At 40.9% G+C, this 22,894-nt stretch overlaps 1 protein-coding gene across 2 annotated transcripts in view; it reads right to left on the reverse strand.

Moving 5' to 3' along the window:
* LRRC1 (leucine rich repeat containing 1) overlaps nucleotides 1–22,894 on the reverse strand; it is a 128,263-nt gene that overhangs the window by 3,897 nt on the left and 101,472 nt on the right. For both annotated transcript variants that reach the window (XM_021691890.2, XM_021691891.2), the window contains exons 8-12: nucleotides 21,391–21,535; nucleotides 19,140–19,258; nucleotides 17,514–17,597; nucleotides 7,813–7,928; nucleotides 849–1,021 (exon numbers count right to left, since the gene is read on the reverse strand). In XM_021691890.2, the coding sequence (XP_021547565.1) occupies nucleotides 849–1,021; nucleotides 7,813–7,928; nucleotides 17,514–17,597; nucleotides 19,140–19,258; nucleotides 21,391–21,535 (637 nt within the window). The remainder of the gene's footprint in view (nucleotides 1–848; nucleotides 1,022–7,812; nucleotides 7,929–17,513; nucleotides 17,598–19,139; nucleotides 19,259–21,390; nucleotides 21,536–22,894) is intronic.

The raw sequence follows: 22,894 nt of genomic DNA on the forward strand, positions 1-22,894 counted from the left end.
CACATGTTGGACACTAGTACTTTCCTTAGTAACACATTCTGCTGTTTTCCCCTTGGGGTCTTAAAAGCTCCTCTAACAAGGCTGAAATTGGCAAGAGGGTTTTGGGGCCTTTCCACCTAGGGGACTCCCATTCTCCCAGAGCACTCTAGTTCTCTTCTATCAAAACCAGCTCTCAGCAAAAGATTTATAATGGCAATTTGATGTTAGTGCAAATATTTTTTAAAACCACACATAATTTACAAAACAAAGATACAATGACTTAAAATAACAGATTGGCTTAAAAACTATTTGTCAGTGGGGGCGCCTGGGTGGCTCAGTCAGTTAAACACTGACTCTTGATTTCAGCTCGGGTCATTATTTCAGGGTAGTGAGATCAAGTCCTGGTCAGGCTCTGCGCTCAGTGTGGAGTCGGCTTGAGATCTCTCTCCCTCTCCCTTTGCCCCTCCCACTCGTGTTCTATCTCTCTAAAATAAATAAATAAATTAAATCTTAAAAAAAAACAAAAACTGTTTGTCAGTGGTGTTCAATACTAATCCTCTAAACCACCAGTTTGGATTTTAAGGGACTCTGTCAACTTTTTAAAGAGTATTTGTACTTTCAGCCTTGGTGATAATTCAAACCCAAAAGGCTGTTTAAGGAAATTTCAGGTATGATAAGCAGGTGTGAGGGGTACTTTTTCTTCGAAGGTGCAGGGGAACGAACCTTCCCAGAGGACACCCAGAGTGACCTCACCCGGGCTAGGGGCACATTAGACAAGTTACAGACACACGTGGGAGTAAGAGGTCTTATGGATAGTTATTAGCTCCTACTAATTCTCATAGCCATGTGAGTATTGTTCTTAATTTCACCTTGGCAAGTAGGTTCAGAAGGCAGCTGAGGAAGCAAGACACAGGTCAAAATCTTCTCTCCTGTGGTGTGGTCTGTGTCCGTCTGGAATGTGAGCAGGGGCTGAGATTGATTGTCAGACAACCACAAAGCCTTCAGCTTCAAGGCGGTCAGGGATAAAGGCAGATGTAACAGCCTAATTTAAAACAAAAGGAGACATCAAGGTCTCAGATTTTATAATTACATCAATCCCTATCAATACAGATAGAAAAAAACATTAAAAAGAACCTCATGGATTCAACATGGAACAGGATGTTATGTTTATAATAAAATCCTTGGTGTACTCTTTGTGAGCACACTCCTCAGTCTGTCACTGTGCTTCCCTCTTCTGCTGTCATCTCTCTCATCAGCACCTCTGGCCACAGGGCAAAACATTAGGAGGTTTCGATTTAAAGAGGAAAAGAAGCCAGTGTGACTGTGGAAGGACCCAAAAGCAGGAGTTCTTACTGAGTCAATGGCAAAAGCCTCCCTGACAATGACATGTTTTCAGTAGCACTTGGCAAATGAGGAAGAACGGAAGGAGATGCCTAGGGTGCTAAAGAGTTTAAGTGGCAGTTATAATAAAGATTAAAACATTTTCTTCCTGCACTGCATTTTCTTTCTCTAAGGAGATTATTTTAGGTATCCATGTTAAACTTATATCTTCTAGTTTCTAGAAGCTCCCACTTCCCCAGACTCCTATGTGATAATTAATGTCCATTTCACATTGTTTCAGTTTCAAATGAGATCGTATATATTAAAGCTTTAAAAACTATAATGTGACACCTAAAGATTAATTTTATATTAATGTTCGCACACGTGTCTGACAGAGTGGCTGCACCCATTTAACCCTATTTAGCAAAGACCAGCACTGGGAATCATATATAGTGCGTACTTGCCAAAGATTACTTTAGTGCAGTGGTTCTTAACCAGGGGCGCTTCTGCCCCAGGGACATCTGGCAATGTCTGTACACATTTTTGGGCGGTGCTGTTGGCATCTAGTGGGTAGAGGCCAGGGATGTTGCTAAACATCCTATAATGCATAGGACAGCCTCCACAACAAAGAAGTACCTGGCCCAAAATGCCAACAGGGCTTGGGGTGAAAAGACTGCTTTAGTAAAAACCAATGCTTTATACAAGTCTACTAATGCACTGTGAAAACAACCAAACCTCTGCAGATACCAGGAATTTAAGGTTTAATGAAACTAAGGTTGTATTTGATCAAGTATTTTTACTCTAAAGATGGCTCCATGTGCATTAAATTACAATCTCAGCAGTGACTTCACAAGCTGGACAGTAATGAGCTCACTGCATTCTGTGAGCCACAAGATGAGGCACATTTTCTGAAAAGAAATCCCTGGCCCATGAATTCCGTAAGAAATCATACGGCAGCATGTATTGCTGGGGCTCTTTCTTTTATGAACTTGCACACCTATTTCCAGTTTAACACATGTGGGAGGTCTACCTATACATCTTACCGAGAGATCAATACTGCATTATCAGACATAGATGCCATTCTGAATGGGCAGGCTTATGGAAAACTACTTCGAACTCTATGTAGGGATATGAAGAGAAGTTGTACTCCAATATTACTAAACTAATCTAAATAAAATGTAAGCACAGAATGTTGTTACCTTAATAAATGAAGTAAAAATTATCAAAAGAGTGCATGGAGAGTGTTAACAACAAATGCATTATTAAACTTTTCACAAGAACAAATTAATATGTCTTACAAAATACTTCCAATATACAAGTTATGGAGATGACAAAATATTTTCTTTTCCTAACAGTTAGTCCGGCAAAGGCTGGTCCATCCCACACATATGTGCTGGGTGCAGTACTGAGTCAGTGGAATCGTACCTTACGTGGGAGTTAGGTTTTAAAGTCAATGCACCCATGAGATTTCCATATGTTAAAGTACCCTTGAAAAGTCTCTGTGTATTATACACTCTAATACTTTGCTCTTAAGGGCCAAACTGAGTGAGAAATATGTATTTTTAAATCCCAGAATCTACCGAGTTCAGTGATAGGACGCCCAAGGGATCTGAGGAAGCAGAGGCTTTACAGCTCCACTTCCTATTCTGAGGTGTTGGGTCTTTGAGCGAATAGAAAGTGAAATCTCTTATGCTTATACAACAAATTATTCCTGCCTCTGCCCAAAGGCTGTCACACATTTACTCAAATGCAAGGAAGTTAAAGACATTTGCCAGACCTGGTGACAGGGATTTTTTTAAAAGAGTATCCTAACACACTGTGAAAGCTTCCAGTACTTTAAAACTCTTTTTCATTTTATTGAACAAAGGGATAATTCTTTTGAAATTTTCAGGGTCTTACACAAGATATTTACAGTCAGTATCTCTAGATTTCTTAATCATGAGAGCTTAAAGAAAAAAATATTAAGATTCGAAAATAGGCACAAAACACAAGTACTCAAACATAGTCATCATACCTTCTCAGAATAACTGGCTTTGCAGCTAAGTGCTAAAGCAAAGGCATAAATAAAGGGCTAAACAGAGCACCAGTAATAAATAACAGGTTCTAAGGATGATAAATCATACGGTAAAAGTTAAAATAAATTACTAGACTCTACAACAACAGATCTTGTAATCACATTCAACCAAGCCATATAAGATTAGTAACTTGTCTAGAACACCAGTTTCCCTGTAAAGAATCAGAGGGCCAGCTTGAACATGGTGGTTGCCAAACGAGCACATACCACACATGAGTTTGTTGACTAAGTGTCCCATGGAGGGGTGCTCCAGTAGTGTCAAAGACAAAAAAAGAAAACAAAAGTGCTCTGTTCCCTGCCCAGTCTGTATACGGAGATTCTGCAGTCTAAGCTAACGCCCACTGATTCACTGCTACCTGGGGCAGAAAAGACACATAAACACACTCCTCTGTTTCTCTTGGGTGAACCATCCCAGATAAAAGTGTGTGTGTATGTGTGTGTGTACATATATATATATATATTCCTGCTTTTCAGAGGAGTTAAAAATACATTTTTGGTTTATTCTGGTACCTTCTGTACACTGCAGAATCAACACAAGAAATCACAGTCCTATTTGTACACATCTCACATCTCCCTGTTTTATAAAGGACCACATCCCCTCAAAATAAAAAGCCTGTGGTTACTATTTACATCAAAGGCACAAGGACTAAAGCAAATGAATAACCACACCATGAGCCAAGCCTCTCATTTCCAGTTAAATCCCTGACCAACTAACCTGAGGTGACCTTCCCCACCTCTGCACTGCTGTAGTGACCGTACTGTCAAATTTATTTAACAACTACACATGGCCAACTGATCAATGCAATACTGACTTAACCTAGAGTTGCATGCTTCTTACAACTGAATGTTTTTACCTCCTACTGGAATTTTTAGTTTTACCTCCTACCTCCTACTAGAATTTTTACCTCCTACTAAAATTTTGAGTTTTAAGCAAAGTTTTCAAAACTGTTTAAAGACAGAGAAAACATAAGCGGTGGAAAATTTACGTAATACCAAAATATCGAAACGGAAAACCCCCTGTAACCTCAAGCCTCCACTCTGCCTCTAGGGGAACTATTATTAATGTTTTGTTGTACTGCATAGATCTGTTGTTTTAAAGGCAAAAACAAAAATGAGAGTGCTATGTACTGTCCAAGAGCTGTTCTTTTTATTTGGTACCATGGGCCTCCTGTGTCACTACACAGAAAAATTATCTCACTCTTTAACTGCTTACTATTCCACAGTATAGCTACGCTGCCATGTTGTGTTTTGTCTTTTAATATTTTTTCTCAGTTTTACTGAGCTGTAATTGCCATGTAATATTGTGTAACTTTAAGTGTTATATATATATATTATATATATATATTCCTAAGTGACTACCACAGTAGAGTCAGTTAACACCTCCATCCAGTCATATAATCACCACTTTTTGTGTGTGTGTGTATGTGTGTGTCGAGACCATTCAAAGATCTATTCACTCGGCAACTTTCAAGGACATAAGGTGGTATTGTTAACTACAGTCACCATGATATACATCAAGTCCCCAGAACTTATTCATCTTATAACTGGGAATTTGTACCCACTGATCAGTACCTCCCTATCTCCCCTACGCTTAGCCCCTGGTGACCACCATTCTACTCTCTATTTCTAGGAATTTGACTTCTTTAGATTTCACATGTGAGATCAGATAGGATTTGTCTTTTTCTGTATGACTTATTTCACTTAGCATAATGCCCTCAAGGTCCATCCATATTGTCATAAATAACATGGCTTTTTTCTTTCTTATGGCTGAATAATATTCCATTATATATATCACACCACATCTTCTTTATCCATTCATCCATCTGCTGATGATGTTTAGGTTGTTTCCATATCTTGGCTACTGTGAATGGTACAAGGACCAAAGCAATGCTGCAGTGAACATGGGAATGCAGATCCCTCTTCAATATCCTGTTTTCATTTCCTTTGGCTATATACCAGAAGTGGGATCACTATAGCATATGACAGTTATATTTTTAATTTTTTGAGGAACCTCCATACTGTTTTCTCTAGTGGCTGTGCTTCCCACCAGCAGGGCACAGGGGTTCCCCTGTCTCCACATCCTTACTAACACTTGTTATCTCTTGTCTTTTTGACAACATCCACTCTAACAGCTGTGAGGTAATATGTTTTAATATTTTTAGATCTAATTTTTTGGGTTATAAAATTCAAAGGTACGACCTATTTCCCCATTGGTAGTCACTGTTTCTAGTATTCGGTACTACTCTTCCTCAAAGATCCTCAAATACTAGATGTTGTGTAGTGGGTGAATATTCCTAAGGGAAAGAGTAAGAATTAAGGAAATGGATTCTGTGTCCATGGGTAGCTGCTGATAAAAGACATCTTCTCTGTTACTGTACCACAAGATTTGATACTTAGTTTCCAAGTGACATTTTATAGTTACCCTATCAAACTTGTCAAAGAAAATTTGTGGAAACTAACATATAGTCTGTGTCATTTGCTATTTTTATATGCTTGAGAGAAGAGGCAAAAACTTCTCTTGTATGTGGTATGATTTCCCATGGTATAACATTTCTGAAGCTAAAAAGCTGACATCGTAGCCTTTTTTTTTATTAGTTTCTATACTAATACTTTAAATAAGTAGTAATTAAATATTTTAATAGGTTTAAAATTTGGTTATGAATCTGAATATACATGTGACACATTTAACTGACTCAGATGACAGCTATGTAACTCTACTTTTTAATGGGGTTTTCTCCACCCCAGCCCAAGCATAATAAAAATTTAACTTTCCCTTCTGAGAACTAAAGATTGGAGGCTTCACTCACGTGAAAAACAGTTTTCAGGCTCAAGAATTAGTGATGCAATTTCATGCTCACAGGTGTGGCAAGAATCTGGGAAGGTTTGGAGTCACTGAGTTTCTACTGCTGGAGTTTAGGAAAGAACCACCCTTCCCAAGCTCTATGCTTCATGTGAGACTCCGTCCAGCAAAAAGTCAACGCTCAACTCAAATTAACCCTGAGTTTCCGGTATCCAGTCAGTGGTTCAAGAATCTATCAAGATGTCCTGAAAGCCTTCGCTTGAAAATGGTGGGCGTTCCCTGAGGCCTGCTGAGTCCTGCTATTTATTAGCACCACTACCTAAATCCATTAGCCAGAATGAGAAATGGTGGCTTGTGCCCGACCTAAGGGACCAGTTAATCAGCACTTAGCACACAGTCCCCCAAACACTCTTCTGACTGCTGCTACTCTCTCTCATTTAAAGTCATTGATCGTCTTCCCCTGTCTGAGCACTTTTTCTCCTATCTATGTAACACTCGAAAGCATTTTTTAAATTCCTTTGGTGATACAGCCTGTGATACAAGGCATTTCCCAGTAGCCTACTTACTATTCACTCTGCAAAACTAACATTTTTAACATTTTCCTTTGGGCGACAAATATTTACCAGGCTTCTATCATGTGCCAGGCACTGTGCAGGGATAAACGGTAGAGCGGCCCAGACGCAACACCTGACTCCGCGCACCCTTAGGTTTAGACGGTCACACACGCGTACGCTGGCGATTATCTCACGGTGCTGTGAGTGCTCTGTCAGGGGGAATTCAAAGGAGCAGGCTCCACGCAAAGAAAGCTCCCCGGAGGAAATGAAAACAGGAGTGATGAGAGATAAAAGTGGGGGTCAGAGAAGAGGGTCCCAGGCAGAAAGAGTAGCTGAGCTAGGCTCAGGGGAAAGAAAGTGCATATGCGATCTGAGGTGACGAAATTAGTTCAGACTGGCTGAAACAAATCCACAGTCTGCACAGGTGAAGAGAAGGAATATTTCAAAACCAGGGAGCAGTCTACTATGACCTCTGACCTCAGAACATGAGAAATGGCACTGCTGTGACCTTGGGGAATACCAGTCAGGTAGCTCTTCACTTTGATTATGACCACTTGGTGATTCTGACATTAGCTGGGGATCCTTTGGCCAGAAAAATGTCCCTGAATATAATTTTGTTTACAGTTTCAAGGGGTTCAGAATCACCAGCAGACCACATCAAGACTCCTGGTTAAAATCTAGTTCAAACTCATTCAAGCTCATCCTTCAGATGAGGAAACCCAGAGGCTCACGATGACTTACAAAAGCTATCAAAGTTAAGGGAAAACCTAAGTATCCCAGTTCTCAGGCAGCGCTGTTTCCCTTACATCACTGTATGCTGTTCTGGGAAGCATTTCTATAGAAGCGTCCACTTAAACTTCAAAGTGCCCCGCACTCAGGCCGTCCTTGACCTCTTCTACTCCCCCATCCAGATCCATCCCTCCTGCTCTCAGATTAACAACTTTCTGGGCTCTGGGTCATTCGACTAATTGGTACATATTCTATAAGATGGAGCAAAGGCAAGATGGCAAAGACACATGACAAAGGTTGGAGTGGATGAACATCTGGCTCTTTTTCTCAAAAAAGGCAAACCAGAACATGCTTACCTGTTCCCCGCCACATCCAGGACATGAAGCTCTGTGGCCTGAGACACCTCTGCAGGTATCCGAGTTAGTCTATTGTCACGCACACAGAACACAGTGAGGCTGCAGCACCCTCCAATCTACAATGAGAAAGAAAATACATCTTTTTTCCAGGTTTTTGTGGAAGATGGTGGTGGGTATCTTGTTTGTCAAATGGCATGAAAAGAACACATAAAATGATACCACATGATTTTAAGTTTCACTGAGGCCAACTATTTTGAATTTAAATCATATAAACATTAAGTAGTCCAGTAAGTTCATAAAAATCTCTACAATACATTAAATGTACATATTCTAAATTAAATCAAGAAAATAAACAGTACAGTTGAAAAATCTCATTCTGAAAGCAAGTCATTTTCTACTGCTATTCAAATAGCAACTATATCTTTTAAATACTAACTAAGCTACCCAGGTCCAGATAAATATTATTTGGTGGATTAAGAATTCTAAGTTTCAAAAATAAGGCCAACAATGATACATGCACACCCCTTTGAAGACTTGCCCATTATATTAAATCCAGTGTTCCCAGTGTCTCAGTTCATTTCAAAAAACAAAAAAAGGAAAAAAAGGATATCAAATAGACAATACAGTACATTAATTTTCCCCCATACATCTTTTAATTGCTTTTGGTCATTCACAACTTAACTTGGTAAATTCATTATTTATTTTCCTTTCACAAATGCAAAATCAACAATATTTTAGCAAAAACTGAATGTGGTAAATACACACATTAATCTGGTAAATTTAATGCTGGTAGAAACATATCAATATCGACATCCACACCAAATTTGATTACTATTTATTTATTTAGTAAGTGATTCAAAGGTAATTGAGCTTTGTATGAGCCTGGTCTTCAAAAAAGAACATAAGCACAAAAGAACTGAACCATTCTCTTGAACAAACTGGCCATGGTTTCTATGGTCAGGAAAGCTGAATCAAGGGGGTGGAAAAATAACTCAATCTCAGACACAACATTCTGCAGGACTCCATACAGTACTACATTCTTCCTGTACTAACTATCCTGACCCAGAGTGATTGCAAGAAAAGGCTCATGAAGGAACCTATTGATGTCTCTCTGACACATGGAAAAATACTCCACAGCTTCCCACTTGAGGAGAGGCAGGAGACTTGCATCTTTAATGATATCTAAGTACATCCCATGCCCTCTTCTATGTATACATGTGTTTAATATATGTATGTACCTTAAAAAAGCAGAATGCATATTTATGAAATTGCTACATAATTACGAACATTTGGCTTTTTATGAAATAAAAATTATGCTACATAATTATGAACATTACCTTCATGAACAATCTTATATTATGTCTTCCCTTAGGAGTTAACATAAAGACTTGAGATCAGGTATTTAACCAGAGTACTTACCCATAATGGATGTAAAAGAAAAATAAACATAAAAGAAAACATGAACTAACGTTTGTCTAAAATGGAAAACACCCAGATATGTAGAAAGGCTTTTAGATTGTCCCCATGATTTCTCAGTATTCACATTTCCGATCCCAGTAAAACTGGTGTATTCACTGCCCTCTAAAATATAACATTTTGGTCCCACTGTGTCTTATAGAAATGCTCTTCTTTTTTCTGTCTTTCTAAATCTTACCAACTGTCCCAAAGTAGCTAAACATCCTCTACACCATTGAGTCTTCCCCAAACCCCACAGTCCATACTGATACACTGCTCTCTGCATTTCTTTTGTAATTATGATCTATACACTGAGCTGTTTAACTTGTACATGTCCATAAAACCAGGGTGCTTGGCAAGTACAGTACCCATCCTACCTACCTACCAACTCTTCTCATTTAGATATGTTTATACGCTTATGTTTATTTATTTACTAGTGAAAGACTGCTACTTGAAGTTAATATCTGCTTCTACGTGTAGAAATGAAAACTACAAAACTCTTCTTTTTTGTATTAAGAATCATGAGAGGCCTCTCTTAGGTTTTATAAACATAGGGCCCCAAAATCATGCCCTAAAAGAGATATACAACAGGATCTTTGAGGGGCTTGGCATTCTTCCCTCTCGAGGAAGGGAATCATCAGTTTTACTCAGATGCCCAGGAATATTATGGAAGGAATCAAAAGAGGATCGACATGATTAGATTTTCTCTGATAAACTGAGATGATCCCAACAAAGATCTATTCATGGGAAGAAATCCCCAAGCTCCTCATGGAGGGGAACCCCCCATGACCCTGCTCCATGTGCAATGGGCTCTGGGCTCAGTGGTGGGTCTGTGTGCCACGTGGGAGGTCTTCCAGGTCAGCACGTGGCTGAGGCTGGACCTCACATTAACCTTATCATCCCGGCCTGGCTATAAAGACGTAAGATTTATCTGTACTCCAGAGAGGCAAAGCAGTTATGCACATACACAACCCTCACAGTGGCAAAATAAGGTACTGGAGTGTGTATAGAGCTGAAACTGCATCATAACTGGGGGCACTCTGTCATGAAGCTGTCCACTGCTCCAGCCACCTGTAGGATATCTGTTTTGGGGCCCTAATACTATACCATGTGAACATTTTCAATCTGTATCATGTACATATACTATCTATCAAAAAATCAATTAACTCATTAAAATGGGTCAGAGAGGGTTCTAACAGTTGTTGGAGCAATAAAAGTTCTGGACAAGTAAACACCCCTTAAGTCTTTTGAGGGGGCGGGAATAATGTGAACTCCCAATGGAATGTGTGAGCTGTCTACTGTGTTTATAGTCTCATTTATTTATTTTTTCTTTTTCCTTTCCCATTCTAATCTCAAACCCATCTGAGACCTCAAGGGGTGGAAAGCAATTGTATTCAAGAGCCTCGTAGGCACTCTGGGTTGTCACAGCAGGCAGAGTGACCTCCTGATCTCTATTGTCGAAGGGTTTCAGAAAACAATGAAACAATGCCAACAAAGAGCGAGTGTTATTGCTCAGTGTGCCGGGACGCCTTTATCACCCTCAGAGGCACGCACTGTCCCAGGCAGAACAGTGCACAAACAGACACCTCTTTCCAAATCAGCCAGGAAGTCATGGCACGAGCCTTTGGCTTTCGGAGAGGATTATTAAGCAGTAAAAACCATAACTCAAAAGGTATAGTTCTTCATAGACATCAGAGAGGAATGTGGCGCACTGGAGTAGGATGCTCTGGGATCACGAAGACCTGGGCTGGAACTAAGGCTCCGTCCTGTGTTTTGTGTGTTAGACTATGTTACTTTAACCAAAAGTAACAATCGGGATCAAATTAAATGAAACCACAAACACAATTTAGAACCTATCATAGAACCTGGCCTAATGAATGTGGCTGGCAAACCAATGTGACAGTTACTGTCTTTTCAAGAAGTCCAAGTCCCGGATCCAAAAGACCAGTGCAGTCAACACTTGCGTGCCTGCTGTGTTGTTGGAAGTGTGCTGACCCTGGTGAGCTCCTCCCAGAACACACCTGACCTTCTTAAAAATCTCTCCCCGGCAATGCATCACAGTGACAAAATGACAAAATGTCACTGTGGAAAATACTAGGGATAAATACACTGTGACTTCACTGCTAGTGAAGCACTGGTGTGAGCTCAGTATTCTAGTATACATATGGTTCATGTGTATTTGTTTTCTCTCTCGGGTTCAGGAGGTAGAGTTTACAGCGTCCTTAGTGATCATCAGGATAAAATGCCTGTATCACTTAGAAATTCTGGGAAGCAGAGTCACTGTTTAAATAACTTATTACCATCTACGTAGGAAGCTGGTATTTTTAAACTTCCTTAAACCACATAATAGCACCTTCCCAGAATACAAAGGGTTGGACTTGGAGAACTACAGAATGTAGCTGAGAATCTTTGTTTTGCTGGTTTGTGTCTCTTAATTCCAGACGATACCTTCCTTCACTGTTTGGACCTGATTTAACCCATCTTGAGGAGATGGGATCTGCAGGTCATTGAGCAAACCCTTAGTCGGGTCAGCTGTGCTAAGTATTAATTGCCTGCAGGTGACATTACTCAAGAGGCGATAATCACTGTCAGTGATCCAAAGAGAAAGCCTGTATTAGTCATCCTTGTCTACCTATATTCCACTTTCTGAACACCTGCCCCAAGTGTGAAGAAACTTTCATTTTTCCTTCACTATCTGCCTTTTAATACTCTATATGTAACAGAATGGAACCCACATTTCACTGGCAGAAAGGAAAACGTACAATAAGTGAAATCTGGTCAAAACACAATTTGAGCTGTAATAATATGGTGAGTAATTTTAGAAACCAAAGACTGTTTTTTGCCTTGCCCATCATCATCCGTGGCATATTATTCGAATGTTCCTGTTTCATAAATATTTTGGAAATCATGTGGCTTTGGGATTTCCTGAATTTGTTGGGCCCCTGACATCAAAATATCCACTAACAGCTACGGCATTCTTCATTTCTAATTATAAAAAAGTTACGCTGACTGGAAAATAAAAACCATATATACACACACATAAAGGCACAAGGAAAAAACTCAGACCAATCCTACCCCAAAGGGATAATTGGTATTAACATTCTGAAGTACAATCCTCCGGTATTATTGCCATGCACTTGTGATTATATATATACATACACACTTTGATGAAATTAGGACCAACACTATGATCTTCAGCACTTCTGTTTACACATAACACCAGGAACGTCCTCCCACATCATTATGTTTCTAAAAGGACTTTTATTGACCACATAACTATTTCATTCTACAGACGTCTCGCAGATCACTTCACAAATCTCCCCCATTAGATGCTGATAGTTGGTTCTACCATGTCTTTCCTGTGTAATCTTGGGCAAGTTACTTCAGCTGAGTCTGGGTTTCCAGGACTCTTGGATGTTGATAACGACTTACTACACCTCACAGGACTGTTGTGAAGATTAGACACGAAGATGCAGGAAAGCGCAGTACCTGGCGTGTGTGAGCTGCCCCTGTATGTGTACCTGTTAGCTGCCCCTACATATACATGAGAAATACTCTTGTGCATGGTTTTCATGTGTACCACAACTGTGTTCCTAGGACAAAGCCCTAGAAGTGGCATTGCAGAATCAAAGGGTATGAACACTTTCAAAGGATCCTTCAATATGTGTTCCCTTCCAGAAGACGTAATAATTTATACTTCCATATTATCTATGCATTTTCCTGTGCCCTCGCCAACATCTGGTATCATTTTTTTTTTTTAATCTTGACAATTTGATAGGTCAAAAAGCTTCTATTAACATTTCTGTGAATACTGATGGGACTAAAATTTTTTCACATTGGTAGCCATTTCTATTTTTTCTTCTCTAAATCACTTACTGTTTATTGTGGTGGGTTCTTTGCTTTAATTTTTGTCCACTCATGGGAACATCTTTTTCTCAATGAACGGGAAGGATTTCGAGTAGAATGAGGAGAGACCTCTTGGTCTGTAATGTTGTAAGACCCTGGCCCCCAGGCTGTCTTTACCTTCTTGAAGACCAGAAATCTAATTTTCATATAGACAAATCTACCAACTGGTTTTTTTTTAGGACTTGTTTCCTCTTTCAAGTTTGGGAATGCCTTCTCCATTTTGAAATCCAATGGCCAACTATATTTTATTCTAGTATTTTTAGGTTTTATCTTATCTCTTTTATCAATAATCCATTTTAGAATATGATGGAAGCTTACACTAAATTGTAATAAGACAGAAAGCTATCCATAAAACGAATTCTCTATCACCACAGACACTTCTGAAAATCACAATATTTATGGGTACTTAACGTTTACAGAGTGCTGATTTAAAACAAAAACAAGCTTTGATAAATGATCTGCAAATCCTATCTTTTGACTGGATAAGTGTGATGGAGTCAAGATCACTTTCACTTTGACTTAATGGAGACAAAAGACTGGACTCTAAACTTGGACACATGCTCAATTTCTTCCAGCCAGAAACTCTTTAGATGGTGCAGGTTGTTCAAAGGTAAGATTTGGCTGGGGAATATTATGAAGTTGCTGGCTCTCCTTCATCATACTCACAATCACACAAAAACCAACTCCCTCTCTATCCACGCATCACAGAACGCAGTCTCTTCTTAATTCTTCCCTCCACCAAAAAGGTTAAGTTTTTTGGGGAGCCTTCTTTCCCCCAGAAGCATACACACTTACATGACAGGATGAGAAATAAAAGACACAAATAAGTTGCTTGAAAAATCAGAAGCATGCCACATGTAGCAAATAAAGCAAATCTAGCCTTTCCATTGGAGAGAGAATTGTGCTGACAAACCGGAATTTAGTGAAGACAGATGAGCTGCCACGTTATGCCTTTCGGAATTTCTGAATAACTTAAAATATAATTCACAGAAAAGCATTCTTTTGAGAGAGAACAATCTGAACAAATCTGACAAACACGTAACAAAATAAGGTTCCAGGCCATGCGGTCATTTAAAAAAAAAAACAAACTGAGTTTAGAGGAAAATGTCCAATATTTTACAATGAGGAACACACAAAGCAGTCAGCCGATTTGAAATCTTCATGCATTTCAGAAGCAAAATGGAAGTTAGAGATGCAACTGTGGTCTGAACAATACTTACAAGATAACAAGTTTACCCGACTTTTCTAAATTTCCAAGCAGCTAACAATTAAGAAAACAAGAGACATTCATTGATTTGCAAATGTTTGCTACAAATAACACCACAAAACACAAACAGAATCTATTATTGTGACCCACACAGTACATTTTCCCCTCATTTGGGAAAAAAAACAAAAACAAATATATGCTGCCAGAGACTAAGGAGCTGTGCTCTAAAACATGATATACAATAGTATCAAATTAAAGAAAGCCAAAAAATAGGAAGAACTACATGGCACACCAGACCCAATCGCAATTAATACAATTATGGATCTTTGGCATATATATTGAATCAGCGTGTCAGTTTAGATGTGTCATGCATGCAACTTAATTGTTCGAGAGAGTAGTAGAGTTTTGCAAGTGCAGAATCCAACAAGGAAAGTACAGGATGTGATGGTATCAAGCTTGGAGGCAGAGCAAGTGCACACACACATAGTCGCCTAGGTCCAGCCCCGCTGCCCCGATTCTACACCCACCCACACACACACACACACGTGCGGTCCCAGGGCCTGCCACACTCACTCGGTGCACAGAGACTCATGGCACGGCAATGCGGCGCAGACCACCACGACACCCTTGGGGGTCAGGAGGCCTGGGGTGGTCTGGCTGCTCAGCCCCGACAGTCAACAGCAAGCACTCAGCAGCCATTTCTCCGGGGTCACCACACTGCAACCCACAGCGGAATTAGGGACATGGGCTCAGGGCGTTTCCCTACCCTAGGAGGTGAGTGCGCATGAGTAGCAGTGAAGGTGTGCTAGAAGAGAGCCAGTTCCTAAAAACCTCAGCACATTCCCTGCTTTCTCTCACCGCTGCAGGAAAGGGCACAGACTCTATCATCAAACTCTACCTGCCAGAAAACCAATCACAATTTCATAGAGAGCGGATAACACGTGACAGCTAGCTAGAATGCTTCAAAGCTAGAACTATTTTCACACCACATTCACTTTCCACATCATGAAATGCTGTTCTAATAAAATAAATTTGCACGGACACAGCATGTGGTGGGCATATCCCTCTGGACCCTGAGTACAAGTTTCATTCTCTTAAAATGTAAAGAGGACAGATGCTAACATGATGGCAATAATTTTACACAAATAAAATGTTAAAGTTGTGCCTAGGAGGTATTCCTTTGCTAGAGAATCAGAAGAGGGGGATGGGGAAGACGGGCTAGCTGGGGAAACTTAGTGGGGATGGACATTCAACTCCCAAGTGCTCTCTTCGGCACTAACCTTGAAAATGTTCCTGAAAAGTATTAATTTTCGAACACGTCCAAGCTAAAGATAGTGTGACCTCTCTTTACCAACTTAAGGTCCTATCTTACCTCAGGGCCACATGTGAAAAGGCTGGACTGAATCTGTATGACCTGAGCGGCCATGCTTTCCTTGGCCGGTGGAAGAACAGTGAGCAGGCTGAGGGGACACATCTCTGGAGCCCATTCTACTGACTGCTAGCTAGGTGAGGCCTGCTATGGAGGGCTTTCCACTGGCCTCAGCTTCCTCATCTGGAAAATGAGGAACTCTCCCTTACGACCTCAAAAGCCGCTGTGAGGATTTAGGGAGTTAAACACAACAGCGCCGAGTACGGTACGTGGCATCTAGAAAGAAAGTAAGAAATCTTCCCTACTTCCCTGTGCACGTGTCTACGTGTCCAGTCTGCTACCCATTCAACAACAGTAAAGTCAATATTCAGAATATCAGCTCTATGTTTTGGTTTATCACTGTGAGACCAAAACCAACATGTTCTAATTAGCAGAATCTCTTACTTGTGTCCCAGTTTAGCGGAGGTGTACTGAAGTCTTTCTGTAGGGAACAGTTTTAAGTGCCAGTGCTCAGAGTAAGGATGGGTCAGAATATGGCCACATTTATGACAAATACCCTCTATGCGTCCCTTCAGGAATGTCAGCTGTCTTGCCCAGGCAGAAGACTGGGACCCAGAGGGTATAGCACCAAGATGAGGAAAGAGAAAGAGAAACCAAGCAAAGCTCAGACATCCGGAGAAAGGCCATAGGAAAGTAAGAACACACAGTTCTGGCTGGTGGGATGGTAGTTCTAAAATTAACCCAAAAGAAATAAAAAATAGTAATAATAAATAAAAAAATAAAATAAAATTATCCCAAGAGAGATGTAAGAAAGGGTAAAAACAGAGATAGGAAGGACACTGCGCCTGGCCAGGGATCATCTCACACGATATCACACCTTTTCATGTGAGGCCTAACAAAGGGGACGGGGCTCACCAACATTTGATGGGGGGAAGAAAGGTGGCTAAACTGAGTTTCAGGCTAACAGTTAACAAAAAAATCACTACCCATCTCCCAGTTCCCCTAGTTCCAAATAGAAGGTAAGCTTTCTTGTTAAACATTACATAGGCATCCTTGTTAAATCTGCTCTGAGTCCCCTTGTTTTCAGCCAATTCCTTTGCCAGAACTGAAGTGCCTCTGTGTCTGCACAACTACTTCCCACAATGCATGGTGATGGTCTCTTCTCCTGGTGGGATCATCGACACACACACACACACACACATACACACATACACACACACACACAAAATTCCTAAGAATCTGGCTACAGCTGCCCATTCACCTCCCTCTATGTGAACGCCTTTGTGAGGAGTTCATTCACTCTCTCCCAAACATGAACACTGCCAGGTCTCGATCTCTGCCCACGAAAAGGGTTGCATCAAGTCCACTTTTATAATTCCAAAGGCTTAGGAAGCAGTTTAATTTCACATTAAACTCCGTTAGACCCAACATTATCCATTTCCTCTGCTAAACTCTCAAATTACCTATTTTTGTCAATGGTTCTCTATATGTCAGGCCAGAAATGTCAAACTCTCTTTCTCCCACTTAAAATCCTATCAATTCAGCTTTCTCAACAATGCTCATAGTCATCTGGACCCACCTATTCTCTTTAATGTTACTGATGATCATTCTTTGATATAACTCCTCCAACCATTTCTATGCTCACAAATGAGAGTACATAACATTTAAAAAGCACCACAGTAAGTCTTTTAAAACATGTAACATTATGATCCCTTGCGTGCTATTATTTCTTTATAATTATTATTGTTTTTTTAAAGCACATACCTCTTTTGGTAAAGACACTAATTTATTTCTGTCTGCATTCAAGTTGCTCAACTTCTTAAGTTTTCCAATGCTCTTAGGTAAAGTCTGTTAAAGCAACATTTTAATTATTAATTTAATACATTTTTTTTAACATGACTCACAGTAAAACAGATCTTTTCAAGGATTTAAAGAATATAATCTCATCCAGCAAGAGACATAATAGTTCTTTCTGAATATCGGATAGGTCACAGCTCATTTGGAAGATGCAGAATTAAGTATTTTGCATTTTTGTTAAAACCAGAGTATGTTTCAATGAAATGAAGTCAAAGGCACAGACCTGGAAACAGAGAAACACGTAGTAAAGAAGTAACGCTCTTCAATCTAAGGAAGAATTTTCACCTCAAGATTCATCCCTTCATTGCCTGAACCTTGGAGAACACACTGGGAGAATGGCTTGGATGACCCGGAAGCCAGAAGGCTGGCGGGACCAGAATCCTGAGCAGGGGTGCTGTGAGGCTGGGGGAAGGGCAGGCGGCATGGGGACAGGAGCAAGATGAGCAGGGCTGGGAGGTGGGGCGTGCAGAGCACTCTAGGAACCAGGTGGGGCCCTGGTGGAGGGGAGAGCTTCAGCGCTCTGCTGGAAGCCAGGGGCGAATGTTATGTTTATAGCTGTCACGATAACTACCTGTAAGCCTAAAACCATAAACGAGCATCAGAAGACTGGGGCACTTCCACTACACCCACCAGAGGAGGCTGCCCGAGCTACCTGAGGAGAGATGTGGCTGGGCTCCAGCACCAGCTCTGTGTCCTACCCACTCGTGCTGTCTTTCTGCTCTCTCCACCTCAAGAGCACTGCTTACTGTTTTTATGAAGAAAGGAGAAAAGAGAAGAGGAAAAAGGAGCAGGGAGAGTAGGGTAGGAAATACAGTGACAGAGAAAGGTAGGAAAGTACGGTGAAGCAAACATAGCTGCTAGAAGACAACGAAGAGAGGAGAAGGAGAGGATGGAGTGATCAGTGAGAGCCTGACGAAAGCAGAGAGAGCAGCCGGAAGGGAGCGGCAACAGAGATCTGCAGTCATCCTGATAACACCCCTCCCCCCCAGGTGGCTGATGCCAAAGCTTCACCATTGGGAGGATGGGGAAGCCCGGGCCAAGTGTGGGATACCTGCAGCTACCGACACCCCTAATTTCTAGGGTGGGGTAAGATCTCAATTCCACGCTCAGCCCCACAAAGAGCACTCATCCCCCCAGTCCCACCAAGGCTTTTCGCAGCCAAACACCATTTTCTCCCCTTCTCTCTCTGTCTCTTTCCATTTGTTCGAAGAACCCTGAGAGAAGGTTTCCTCCGGCGGTCCTCGGACACCAGGGCAGAGGCATCAGCACATCCACGGATGGTGGCTCATCCCCATCCCTCACTGGAGACCTCTGTCAGCGGATCCTAACTACCACTCTCTTCACGTAAGCAGGTTAAAAGCCACTCATCTTTATGTCCTGCATTTGCTTTGAAGTCCATGTTTTTAGATGTAACGTAAGAAAATTTCCACATAGTCCACCCCAATTATGAGTAAGTAGACTCTACCCTAGTAAGTCTCTATGATACAGAAACCACACTATACGTATCCATTTGAATGTGCAGCCCACACTCACCAGGAGCCGGTTTTCTGTAAGAACTAATTCAGTGAGGCTTTCACAGTCCCCAACTGCTTCAGGCAACTGTGTGAGTCTGTTCTGATCCACCTTCAAGATCGACAGTTTCTTTAGTTTTCCTGTAAAAGCATTATTTCAACTCATTAGTTACAACTGTCTTCCTAATCATCACTTGGTATCTCTTATCTGTTCTTTTTTGTCTTAAATAGTTATTTTTTTTTCCTCACTTGGCTTTTCACATTATGAAACCACATCTTTCTCATTTAGATCACTAAAGGTGGAGTGTTAATTTTATCAGAACATCAAAAACAGTCAGCAATTAGAAACAAATCATTTTAAAAGTCACTACATAAAAAAATCGTATCAAAGCCAGAAACTTTACAGAAAAACAAACAGCTAGCTCTTGACAGATCTTTGAGAACAGGAAATGTTTTGTGTACAAAGGACAGAGACTTTCATCTTACTCCAAGAATCATCCTCACTAAAAACAAAAAATAAAGTGTGGTTTATTCTATCACCTGGGAGTGAAAGTGGCTTGGTGAAGGCTTCTGTAATGAAGTGGTTCTAGGTGTGCAGAATAAAATGGAAACCTCTGAAACGCCACATGAAGAACTGAGGGCAGGAAGAGTGGATTTTCTGGTGGTGCCCACAGGCCATGGAAGAGAGGAATGGGGTGACCACAGCTTCCTCAATGTCCCCACTGAATGAAGGAAATCCTCAATCTTTTGGATTCTCATATTCAACTATAATTCAAGGAAGGAACCTAGAGAGCAGATATCCTTCATTATCTACTGAGAGAGGCTGGCATGGGGACACTGTCCCCAGGAAAATCAGAAAATGGCCTCTCTCTTAAAGGAGACGTAAAGCTGGAGAAAGGAAAATGTTGAAAAAATTAACTTGCCTTGCGTGTTGTCACAGAGCAGGGCAGGAGAACTAACAGATTCGTAAGCTCCTTATTTAGCGTCGTCAATAAGCTACTAACACTGTCCGCAGAGGGTTTCCACCTGTCCTCACCGGCAGGAGAGGCACTGACATTCTCCACAGGGCACCCTGAATTGAACCGATAGCTCTCCCTCCAACTGAGGAGTCTCCTTAACAGTATTACTGGCAAGTGGTCTTGCTGCCTCTCCTTGAACACTTCAAGTCACGGGGCACTCATCCCTTCACTAAGCAGCCCAGACTAACTGGTAACCAATATTTCATTTATATCCTTTCCTTGCAGCTGTCTGAACTAGAAGATGCAGTAACAAATCGACTTCTCTTCTACAGGACGGCCTCTCAAATGCTTGAAGTCAGCCATCTCACGCCTCCTACTTCCTATGCCCAGCAACCAAACGTCCCCTGATCCTACAACTGTTTTATTATCATTCTCACCAACCATCTCTACCTGGAGTCAAAATCCCCACCAATTTTCCAAACAGTGTGAACCAAAAGGCAACATCTGTGTTCCTGCCCCGTTGCAACGATCAGCTACTGCTCTCATCTTGACCAAATACCAGAAAGAAGTGGTCCTCTGTCATACAGCTTTTCCAACTACTGAAAATCTTTTACAAACTTTGATATTTTGAATAAGAGTTAAACAAAGGTCAAAGGCAGCAATCCTATGTTAACCACGTGATTAAACACAGTTTCTTACAACCTCTAAGTGGCTTTGCTATGGTGGAGCTCCTGGTCCATGTCTGTTTATACCTTCCCTGTGTTTATTTTCTCACAGGGGACTGAATGCCTTTATGGTAAAGGAAATGTCTGGACTCATTTATTTTTAAGGAAATGGCATAGAATGGTTAAAGGAAAAGATTATTCTCAATGTACTAGAAAAGGCTCAACTCAAACACACCATTCTCCCCAGGTCATGCGATAAGGTCAGAGTCACTTTCTCATAAACTATTTAGGATGCTCACTTAGAAATTTCTTAGAGACTGCTCCCATGTCTGAAACATATCTATTATTCAGACTAATCTCTACTGAAATTGCTGAGACAAGATGCAGAAGAGACAGAGGAGTCAACAGTTAGAAGTAATCATACCTATAACTGCTACCAAACCAGGATGACAGAAATACTTGCCTATCAAGAAACTTCAATTGCGTTAGATGTTCTCCGCATTATTTCTTTAAGAACAAATAAATGACATGGAGACTAAAGAAGCCACATCCCCAGCGTCTGAGAGTGGTGACCAAAGGATCAGAGTGAGCTCCAAAGGCCCGAGACAACAGCCAGCATCTTTAGTAGGGAGTTACTTTCCATACTTACCGATGCCATCCGGAATCATTTCTAGTAAGTTCTGGGAAATGACTAAATCCGTTAATGAAGTCAGGCCACTGATTTCTTCAGGAAGTCTTTCCAACCTGTTTTCAGAGACATCTAAGCACAGCAGGTTCTTCAGATTTCCTATTTCCTACATCAGTGACACAGAAAAAGAGGCTCATGCTTAAACCTGCCACAGTACAGAGGATTATTTCTTACAGTGATTTTTCACAGTCAAATCCCAAAGTCGTCCCGAGGATGTTTCTTTAGCGTTTATCTATATGAGAAGGCTGGAGTAAATTTCCAGACCCCTTTCCAATGCAAACGGGAAGCTGTAAAAATCACAGACACGGAGCTGGGAGGGATGCCAAGCCCTCCAACTTCAGGCAGGCAAGGAATCATTCTCACTTAACAGATGAAGAGACTGGCACCAAGAGAGAACAAATGACTCTACGGTTACATAATTTAAAAAAAAAAAAAAAAAAAGGAGTCTAGAATCCTGCTCTTCAAGTTTGGAATCAATCACTTCAATAAGCAGCTTATACTTCAGGGTGACCCTGAGATTTTCTCTGCTAAGAAACCATGTACTTTATATCTCCCATTACCGGTAGTACTTGTCACAACAAACATCAATGCAACTATACCCCAGCAACACTGGGGCATCCGGACCCACTGACGCCTTTAACCTCACCAGAAGAGAGTAGCATCCTGCTTTCAAAGGAAACAGACTATCCCAGGAGCAGGGAAAGTACCTCAATGAGTCTAATATTCTGCTCAAGAGATATCCTACCTTCCATTCACAAAATGCAGTTTCTCTCTTATACTTGCCTCCCCTTTGCCATTCCACTGCCACTGTATTAAATTCCTCCGGTCATTATCTTCCACCTGGACTGTTAGCTCTGATCCTCATACTCCCTGGCCAAGTCTGTGCTACAAACTCTTGTTTCTGTATTTCCCTCCTGGAAACAGAGCTAGCTATAGGTATGTAATCAGACCACCCTTCTACTAAAAACATTAAAATATCACGTGGCTCCTTAATATCTACACAAGTACAAATCCTTCAATCTGTACTTACTTTGGTCTGATCTATTCTTTCCAGCTTCTCTCTTACCTAATACGCACCCTATGGACACGCCCCTGTAATTCCTGTCTGTAGGAAACCAGACTGCCTTTCTACTAATTTCAGGCCTGAGCCTTGAAGGTGTTCTTTTTCATTAATTCATTTTAACAATGCCTTTGTATCCTTTTCTTTCTGTCATCCATGATGACAGGAAAGTAATTCCGATTATTTAGACTATCTGATGAGTTGAGTCCTGGTTTAACAGAAGCTTATAAAGAGGGACGAATGAGATGTTTAAATAACCATTTACAACAAGATCACTGGAATTATAATTTTTTTGTGTTCAGGATGTGGCATTTTGTATTCGTACACAATCGTTTATGTATATCTCTACACACACACACACACATATTCTTTCCCCATCATGCCCCAGAGCTGGTGTATTACTTT

This window comes from Neomonachus schauinslandi, chromosome 8 (genome assembly GCF_002201575.2).
Source record: "Neomonachus schauinslandi chromosome 8, ASM220157v2, whole genome shotgun sequence".
Classification (NCBI taxonomy): domain Eukaryota; kingdom Metazoa; phylum Chordata; class Mammalia; order Carnivora; family Phocidae; genus Neomonachus; species Neomonachus schauinslandi.